The sequence below is a fragment of the Nicotiana tabacum genome, chromosome 22 (genome assembly GCF_000715075.1).
Source record: "Nicotiana tabacum cultivar K326 chromosome 22, ASM71507v2, whole genome shotgun sequence".
Classification (NCBI taxonomy): domain Eukaryota; kingdom Viridiplantae; phylum Streptophyta; class Magnoliopsida; order Solanales; family Solanaceae; genus Nicotiana; species Nicotiana tabacum.
Genome location: NC_134101.1, coordinates 40624483 through 40635285, shown reverse-complemented (window position 1 = coordinate 40635285; position 10803 = coordinate 40624483). Strand labels below are relative to the sequence as shown.

At 33.5% G+C, this 10803-nt stretch overlaps 1 protein-coding gene across 1 annotated transcript; it reads left to right on the top strand.

The window, feature by feature from the left end:
* The first annotated feature begins 251 nt into the window (after positions 1–251).
* On the top strand, positions 252–4624 carry LOC107774988 (sesquiterpene synthase 9-like). Its single transcript, XM_016594649.2, is given in 8 exon segments — positions 252–723; positions 878–1157; positions 1938–2316; positions 2422–2480; positions 2483–2639; positions 2766–2904; positions 3043–3291; positions 4204–4624. Coding segments are annotated over 8 exon segments (1896 nt in total). The 5' UTR covers positions 252–384; the 3' UTR covers positions 4498–4624.
* Positions 4625–10803: the final 6179 nt, after the last annotated feature.

The window sequence follows — 10803 nt, the reverse complement described above, 5'->3', positions numbered from 1 at the left end:
TAAAAAAGTTTACTTTATGCTATACATTCCAAAATTTTATTAGTGGGTCTGGAGAGAGTAGTGTGTACGCAGACTTTACCTCTACCCTGAGGTAGAGAGACTGTTTCCGATAGACCCCCGTCTCTCTCCCTCCAAGAACTCCCACCTTGCTCTTGGGTGACTTGAACTCACAACCTCTTTGTTGGAAATGGAGGGTGCTCACCGCTAGAGCAACCCACTCTTGTCCAAATATTACAACAAAGAAAATTCAATTGACCCCTCTGAACACACTTGGCTCCTAGACTGCCACGAAGCCAGCGTCTTCTTAGAGGACATGCATAGTGCGCACTCGGATGATGTCAACTGTATCAATGAGGAAAACAAAAATGAAACTGCACTATAAATATGTACAAAAATTTAGATGTAAAACCTTTGTGGGGAGAGAAAACAGAAAGAAGGATGAGTCAAGCAATGATTGCTTATCCCACCGGCTGGCATCACTTAGCAAATTCTCAATCGGCCATTGGGGGATACAGTTTCTGTTCAGTTAAAAATACATACTCATTTTCACCTTTAGTCATGTGGAGGGGAAGAGAGAGACATAGAATCAGAGATTATAAGGAGAAAAGGATGACTCATAAAATATTAGCAATGGATGCTTCTTTCTCTGATCATCGTCACGTGGCAAATTTTGAATCAACCGTTTGGGGATATCATTTCCTCTCCTATACTTATCAACTTACAGTACGCCATCTCCACTCATGTATATGCTTTATTTCTTTTTGAATTCCGTTTTAATTCCTATTTTTCAAACAAAAACAACAGTAAGTTTGTACATATTATACTGGTATTTCATTTAAAGATAGTCAAAACTAATATGTTGAATTTTCAAATGCAGGAAATTAGAACCCAAGAAAAACTTGAACTTGATGAGTTAAAAGAAAAAGTCAGGAAGATGTTAGTAGAAACTCGTGACAATAGTACACAAAAACTTGTCCTGATTGACACAATCCAACGATTGGGAGTAGCATATCATTTTCATAATGAGATCGAAACATCTATTCAAAACATCTTTGATGCGTCCCAACTGCAGACTGAGAATAATATTGATGATAACCTTTACGTTGTCGCTCTTCGTTTCCGGCTTGTAAGACAACAAGGCCATTACATGTCTTCAGGTAACTTAACTTCTTTCTGCTCTATCCTGCAAAGCTTCATTGCTGTTTTCGTGGTTATTTCAATAGTATATTCAAAACTTCCACCCATAGCTTTCTTTATCATTCGCTTCGTTTCGAGGTTAAGAAAAAGAAAAAAAAAATTATTTTAAATATTCGCACGCTTGGAACCTATTAATTACGCTGGATGGAACATTTTGATCTTGGTAAAAAAGTCTTGAAAAAATAGTCTCTGATAAGAATTTTGGAACACTGATCATAATATTTTTGGAAAACAATTTTAGAAATCGCCACAGCAGGATCCGTCAGGATTTGTGGCAAAATTTCGAGGATCACCAGAATTTTTCAGCATTATCGCTGAAAACTTGATCCAATATGGCTTTATCTTCATTTACGCTTATAACACTTACAACATAGCATCATGGAACTTGTAATTTTGTCCTTGTACTGAAAAATTATCACCAATTTTAATGTGGCAACTTTAGGTTTATTTTTCAGCATTATGGCTGAAAACTTGATCCAATATGGCTTTATCTTCATTTACGCTTATAACACTTGCAACGTAGCATCATGGAAATTGTAATTATGTCCTTGTACTGAAAAATTATCACCAATTTTAATATGGAAACTTTAGGTTTCTTAGCTTTCAAACCCACCAGTTATGTAAGAATGCTTAAGTTCTTTTGGCTGATATATAGGGAGTAATATTTTTAATAATAACATGTAATTTGGAGTTTAAACTAAATTAATTTCTATCAAAATATGAACATGATGTTTAACCAGATGTGTTCAAGCAATTCACTAATCATGACGGAGGATTCAAGGAAGCCCTTAGTAATGATGTCCAAGGATTACTAAGTTTGTATGAAGCATCACATATGAGAGTGCACGCGGAGGAGATTCTAGAAGAAGCTCTTACCTTTACCACTATTCATCTCGAGTCCATGGTCACAAACTTGAACAATTTTAACTCGCTTAAGGCTCAAGTTTCTGAAGCCTTAAGCCAGCCTATTCGTAAAACCGTACCAAGGTTGGGGGCAAGGAAATACATATCCATTTATGAAGACATTGATGCACACAACAAATTGCTTTTGAAATTCGCAAAATTGGATTTTAACGTGTTGCAAAAGCTGCATCAAAGAGAGCTTAACGAGCTTACGAGGTACATTATTTGATCTATCTTCTTTAATTTAATTAATGAATAATGATACCTTGGGCTTAGTAAAACTGAAATATAATAACGTGTTGCTCTTGTGATGTGATGCAGATGGTGGAAAGATTTGGATTTTGTGAACAAATATCCATATGCAAGAGACAGATTGGTTGAGTGTTATTTTGGATATTAGGATTGTATTATGAGCCTCAGTATAGTCGTGCGAGAAAAATGATAACAAAAATAATCAAGATCGACAGCATCCTTGATGACACTTTTGATGCTTATGCAACCCTTGATGAACTCGTGCCGTTCACTGATGCGATACAGAGGTAAATCTTTTTACAATTCCTCGTTGATGAATATTAAAAAACATTTCTTTATGTTGTTATCGTGTGAAACGACATGTTCATAATGTAAAAATTAGCTTGTGATTCTGATACAATCTTGATTTTTAGATGGGACATTAGTGCGATAGATTCCCTACAGCCATATTTGAGACCTGCTTATCAAGCCCTTCTAGACGTTTACAGTGAAATGGAAGAAGTACTGGCCAAAGAATGTAAATCCGACCGCGTATACTATGCAAAATATGAGGTAATATTGCTTAACTAACCCATGCACATAAATCAGTTAGATTAAGTTAAATGGAAGAAAACAAAGGAAACGGTGATCTCATTCCAAAAGAAGACGACACTTATTATCTAGCTTAAATTACTTCTATTTATTTTTCAGATGAAAAAGTTGGTGAGAGCCTTTCTTAAGGAAGCCCAATGGTTGGATGCTGGCTATACTCCAACTTGTGAGGAGTATACTAAGAATGCACTTGTAAGCTGTGGCTATATGATGTTAGCAACAACTTCCTTGGTCGGAATGGAGGAGTTTATATCCAGAGAGACTTTTGAATGGATAATAAATAAGCCTTCGATAGTTCTGGCTGCGTCAACAATTAGCAGAGCAATGGACGATATTGTTGGCCATGACGTAAGTACAACAATAACACTTCTCACTTTCTTTTTTTTTCTCAAAAGATAGAGTAAGTGGGCGTTTGCACGTAAGAATTGTGAAACTTCGAAAAAAAGTAAATTGTGAAAATAGTATTTGAAAATTAGAGTTGTGTTTGGACATGAATATAATTTGGAGCTGTTCTTGAATTTTTGTAAATTTTGAAAAATAACTTTTTTGAGTTTTTCAAATTTTCGGAAAATTCCGACATTCAACTTCAAGTGAAATTTAAAATTTTCATGGCCAAACATTGATTCCGAAAAAAACTAAAACAAAATCGATTAAAAATGAATTTATTTTATGGCCAAACCGGCCCAAAGTGTCACTTCCAATTTTGAAGGTTCATTGGCATAAAATAATAAAATAGACCTTCTAAATTCATTAAACATTAAATCGCTAGTATTCTGTTATCCATGTAGCAATCTCTTCCAGGAAAAAGTTACTAAGTAATTTGTATTCGCTTTATTGTATAACTATGCAAAAAATAAAAGAAGGATATATGATAGTTTGGTGTCTGCGATATCGAATAATTTAACATCAGCAATGAAAAGTTAGTAAATACAATGATATGTAATACAGTAGAGAGTTTGAAAATAAGAACAAGATCACTCACTAGAAAAAAGAAGAAAAGAAACTATCTACATGAAAATAAGAACAAGATCGTCACTCACGAGAAAAAAGAAGAAAAGAAACTATCTACATGAAAATAATGCACACAAAACAACTTGCCAATGATTGTTTATCTGCATGTGTACAAAAGGAACAGATTATATGTATTAAATTTGATTCAAATGGGATTAAAGTTTAGCCATGAAGCTTAAAATATGATAAAACAAGAAAATGCTTAAAATGTATAATTATACTGAAGAGATTGAAATCTATTTCATGTAGGTTGAACAACAAAGAGGACATGTAGCTTCAATTATTGAATGCTACATGAAAGAATATGGAGCATCAAAGGAAGAGGCATACGTTAAGCTACAGAAGGAAATCAAGAATGCATGGAAAGTTATAAACAAGGAATTATTCCTTCCTACTGAAGTACCAATGTTTGTCCTTGAACGAGTTATAAATTGTGCACGTGTGATGGACACTCTGTATAAAGAGGGAGATGGATACACAAACTCCAAAGGCAATGTTAAAAACATGATTAACTTGTTACTGGTTGAACCTATCAAAATATGAGGATATATAGTGATGCAGGTGAGCATTTAGTCAAGTATTTGGGCCAAATGAGGCATATGTATGAATTGAAGTCCTATTTATTTGCGATCGATAATATATGAACTATTATTTTCATCTTTGGAATGTCTTAGAGCAAGTTGTCTTTAATTTAGTAGTTGGATTTATCTTTCATCCAACCAATCGGGTTTAAATAACATCTAGTTGCATTCAACAAACAAATTCAGAGTATTCTCATAAATGGGGTATGTGGAGGGTGATAAAGGATAATGATAAAGGATTACAAATTAACATGATCCAACAATTTTCTAGATTTTAGTTACATTCAAATTGATCATGATATGTATCCATGTATATCCGTATATTTCTTGTACTTATCTTTTCAAGTTTAATCTCTTGTAAACTCTATATATTTACAGCTCCTATCAATGAAAGATAACAACTTCATCATAAACTCTCTGTTCATTTATACTTTACACCTCTTAGCTCTAAAGAGCCTCTCGATTCTGGTAAAAGAGTTAACCAACATTGCAACTTCACTTTCTCCTCAAACCTGTTAAGTTTAGAATTTTAATAATGATCAATATCCATAAAGAAGTTTTAACTAATGTTATACAAGTATATGCAGATTCTGCAAAACGGGAGATTCAAAGTGGAAAGAAAACACAACATAATGGGAGACAAGTTGAGTGGGAAACACAATATCAAATGGAGACAATTTGAAGTGCTGCTTCTTTCTTCAAAGCATCTCGACATAGAGTATTCAGATTCTTTATGAGGGAAGATCCAAAGTGGAAGAGAAATAAAATGTAATGGGAGACAACTTGAAGTATTGTTCCTCTACCCAATAAAGCATGGAGCATGAAAAGCACTCCGTGGATTATTAAATCCAGCCCATCCTTCTTGAAGAAATTAAAGGCACGGGTCATAAATCAAATATCAATAAAACATTGCGTGCACCTATCAAAAACAAATCAACAACAACTCTCAAATCTGGTCTATAAGAAGACTGGCAAACTCAAAGATTAGACACACAGTCTTCTATACGTCCATCCAACTACAAGTTTTTTGTTCTACTCTTAACAAGCATTAAGATTTACTTTGTACACAAAAGAGTGAAGAGAGACTGAAAAATATTGGAGAGGCAGCGTGTCCTTAGAGGTTGTGTCATTATTCGTTACTTTGGTGAGCGAGTAAAAATCAAAGAGTCGTTGTTGGTGAGCGTGTTAAAACCAACCCTTATTCGTTATTGGTGAGCGAGTGAAAATCAGCCTTATAAACGTTGGTGGTGAACGTCAAAAATCACACAAGCTGTACATAACTCATATTACAAAGAGATCAAGAGATAACATCCTTGCAACCCAAGGAGACTGGAGTAGGATACCACATTGGTTTCGAACCAGTATAAAATTCCTGGTGTCATTTACCTTACTGCTTTAATATGTTATTATAAGCAATTAATATTTGTTGAGATTAGTATTTAATTGAATCAAAGTACTAACAGTATTGGGCAGTCTGTCTCCGCATCAGTCGACTAAGAGGATACATAGTTGACTAGAAATTTTTAACAGGCTACAATTCACTCGCTCCCCCCCCCTCCCCCTCTTGTACTTTCAATTGGTATCAGACCTGGTCTCACATCTTTTTCTTTTGCTTAACAGCAAGTGAGAAAAGATATATGGCATGTCATCAAATTACTGGAACCATATTTCAAGAGGGATACTCAACAAGAAGGCCGTCGTACTTCAATAGTCAATACTATAACCATTGGAAAGAAAGAATGAAGGTTTATGTTCAATCAATAGATTATCTAGCCTGGCTAGTTATTCAGAATAGACCTAGACTTATTCCGAACAACAGTGATGGAAGGAAGCTTGAAAAAGGGGCATCCATATTTGACTACACAAGAGAGCAGCTGGATATTATGCAAACAAATGCTAGAGCAATCAACATGCTCTATTGTGCGATTAGTGAAGAAGAATATAAGAATATATACACTTGTGAGACTGCTAAAGATATATGGGACATATTGAAAAATATCCATGGAGACACTAACAAAGTTAAAGAAATTGAATCCAAGTTAGTTCTTGAAGACTCTGAAAATGGTGAAGATCGAGAAGACTTGGCAGTGATACCCAGGACAAGAAAAAAGAAGAGGAGAAAGAAGCAGAATAAAAAATCTCAATCCATCAAGAATCATCACAAGAATGAGGTACAACAAAAAGAGAATGTATGCTGCAATGAATATGGTAAATCTGGACATATGAAATTAAAGTGTCCTAAATTCAAGAAGAAGAATCATAGAATATCAACTTGGAACGACGAGAATAAATCTGAAGAAGAAGACGACCATGAAAGAATAGAGAACCTATGTTTCATGGCAATAGGAGAAATTGACAAGGTATGTCCTACTCATATTACATATTGCGATAAATGTGACGAATTGCAGGGAAATATTGAATCGGTTCTCAACGACCTTGAGAAAGTGCTTAAGGAATATAATAAGTTGAGGAAAGAGAAAAAGAATTGGGATATTCAACTTGAAGAATATAACAAGGTGATACATGAGAAGAAAGGTTGGGAGATCCAACTTGAAGAATATAACAAGGTGATACATGAGAAGAAATGTTGGGAGATCCAACTTGAAGAATATAACAAGTTGAGAAATGAAAAAAAAAATTGGGATATTCAGCTTAAAGAATATAACAAGTTGAGAAATAAAAAAAAAACTGGGATATTCAGCTTAAAGAATATCAGTTGGAGAATAACTTACTTCAAGAAGAAAATTTTGAGCTTCGCAAACAAATAAGCAGCTTGCACAAATCCCCCAGCCACTACCTTGTTAGATCAAAGTCGTCTCCTTGGCTTAACAACTATCAATCGACTAAAAATGGGTCTACTAGTAAATGTCCTACCTTAAACAAGTTGACTGAGGGAAGTTTCAAGTCAACTAATAAGGCATCTGGAGGTAAACATTTCTCTTCTCATACTACATGCCATTACTGTGGTAATTTTGAACATAAAGTATTTGCATGCAATTATGCAAACAAATTATGGTAGATCAAAATATATTTGGAGATTTAAACAGGTATATGCATCTCCAATTATACCAGCTACTAACCCTCAAGGACCCAAAAGATTTGGGTACCAAAAATAAATTAATTTATTTTGCAGAAATTCTGAGTCCAGCCATAAAAAGGAATAAATGATATTTGCATAACGGCTGGTCCAGGAACATGCTTAAAGGTGCTTCAAAGTTTACACATACTCTATAAAGGATGAATAAACCATTACACGTCCTGGTAAAACTTGAGTGACTAGTATCATTAAAATTTATCCAAGTTTCTTTTAATGAATTATAAAGTGATGTGTATCTAGTTATTTTTAAAAAAAATATAATATGATAAGTATATATTGCTTGAGTCAACTATCGCATTATTCTATAATTCCATTTGGTGTTATTTTTATCCTTGACTTAGAGATGTTAAATACCACGAATGTATGTCTTGCATGAACCATGCCATTTGTATTAACATTAGGATAAACAAGCATACATACATTTTTTATGTCGTCATGTGCTCAAATTTGTTTTAAAAGGAGATTTGCTTTTGATATTCATTCTCTTGATAAGAGTATCAATACTTCTTTCAAATTCAAGGAGGATGTTTAACCTTAAGGCAAATAACTTATGCACATGTGGAGATACTTGACCATTCCTATGACTCAACAGTTTAAAAGATACATGTGTATGTTTCTATTGATATTTTTGCCTAGGCTATATTCCTTAATAAGAAAATGATGCATTTGATCATAGATGTGAGTTATAGTATTTGTTCGACATTTTTTTGCGGCATACATAATTTCTCACACATTTATTTTGGCGCCTAAATGGAATGCAGAATTGAAAAGAAAGTATCATTTTTGTATAAATTGCTATCACTGGCTTATATATACCTTAATATTTTTTGGATCTTATCTTGAATGAAATTCTATCTAAGCTATGGGAGATATTTAGTTATCTTGTTCCCTTTGGTTGTAACTGTCTTGGTAAGACTCTTGGTATATTCCTTATTCATTACTACTTTCGATTTTATGAAATTCAGAATATTAATTGTAGAGAAATCTCAACATGCGTGATTTCTTTACACTAATACTTTTCTAAGAAATTTATGAATAAGGATGGAAAACTTTCAGTGGATGGCTTGCAATAAACAGGATAACGACACATCCATGCTAGTCGAATTAGATAAACATGAAGAAGCATTAAGCGATGAATGATGGATTCTAACTATGCAAGATCTACTGAACAAAGCTGAAAGAATAAATGTAAAAATCTATTATCAAGCAAAGGAATTGCAATCATGGATATCTAACAAGAAGCTTGATTAGATTGGTCATAGGAACATCTATGAATCCATCGACTTCTTTGTATGAAGACAAAAATGGTAAGAATGTTGATAAAATAATGTATCGAGGTATGATTTGCTCACTACTCTATCTTATAGCTAGTCGACCAGATATTATGTTTAGTATTTACAAATGTGCTAGATATTATTCATCTCCTAAAGCGTCTCAGTTGACTGTTATTAAACGTATTATCAGATATTTAATAGAGACGGAGACTATGGCTTATGGTATGAAAGTTTGAAAATTTTCAATCTCAAAGGCTTTTCAGATGCAAATGTTGCAGGATATAAACTTGATAGAAAAAGCACAAGTGGAACGTGCCAATTACTTGGGAAATCCCTTATATCCTAGCACAACAAGAAACAAAGTTGTGTGGCCTTATCCACCGCAGAGGCTGAATATTTGGCAGTAGGCAACTGCTGTACACAAGTACCTTGGATCATGCATTAACTGTTAGATTATGATTGATATCTTAATTCTGTTCTTATTATGTATGACAATACTAGTGCAATTTGTTCATCAAAAACTCTGTGCATTATTCTAGGGCTAAGCATATTGAGATCAAGCATCATTTTATACATGATCATGTTGCTAAAGAATATATTGTGCTAGAACTTGTGAATACTGAAAATCAGTTAGTGGATATTTTTACAAAACTTTTGCTTGAAGAAAGATTTTTATTCCTTCAGAACAAGATTGGCATTTGTACAAATCCCCCATAACAATGTTTAATGTTGCCTATAATTACTTTTATTTATTTCCATATACATTATAGCAAAAGGTTTCACAACAAGAAGGTTTGTTTCTTCATGGAGAGTTTTGTTAGAATGTTGTTTTTCATGTTCACATTACAAGTTTTTAAATTATCTCTGTATGGATGTTGAAATATTTTTTAAATGGTTTGAAAATAGCATAACCTTACTCTCTCGTCTTTCTCTGGAGTTAAAAGTTTTTGGATTACATTTTTGTGACCGAGACTCATTGTCATTTAAAAGAATTTCATGATTATCATTTGACAATTATTTTTCTCTCCAATTATGCATTTAAGAGCATATTTATCTAATATTAACTAAAAGCATGGCAAGCTTTAAGCCTCTGGAAGATGATCGGTTTGGAAATGAGCATGATGGAGAATTAATCTTTATCCTCACATTCCAAATAATGTGAAGCAGAGAGAAAATTAGTAAGTCCATCGATCGAATATAGTATCAAGTTATGACCGGCTCTTTATTGCATTTTTATAACAGATATTTTGGTATACCTGATCCTATAGAATATCGATATAGTGCCACAAAAGATTTTTGGTTGACTTCTAAATTATGACTTGTTGTATGCAAGAACTAATTGAGTTAATCTAGTAGAATATTCTCAGATGTAAACCTTGCATGCAACAAAGTGGACTGAAATATAAATATTGGATTGGAGATTTTTAATATTCTCATGTCATGAAAAAGATAAGTGTAAAGTTCAACTGGCTCATCTAGCCAAGAGTGAATATTTCTCCATGTGAAGCTATTGCAGCGTGTAGATATTTTCTCACATTGAGAAAAGATAAGTTGACCTTAAAGTCAGAGATGAATCACTCGTTACTAATGACTTATTTTGTGCTTAAAATGATTCTAAGACTAGATAAGCAAGATTATATGACTTCTTGTTGAGTGATGAATCTTTTAGAATATGGTTCCCTTATTCATGTGTGAAGGGTAGTTGATTAAAGGAAATAGTCAAATAGTCGTTTCATGAAGATCTATTCTACACTAGTAAAAAGAAATTGACTGTCATGTAGTATGAACACATAACCATTTCTTGACTCCTATATGCATTAATACGTTGTAGTCTTTCTAAGGGTATTAAGCTTTTGTTCAAAATTTTGAAAGTTTAACATTTGAGGTTATCAAAAGG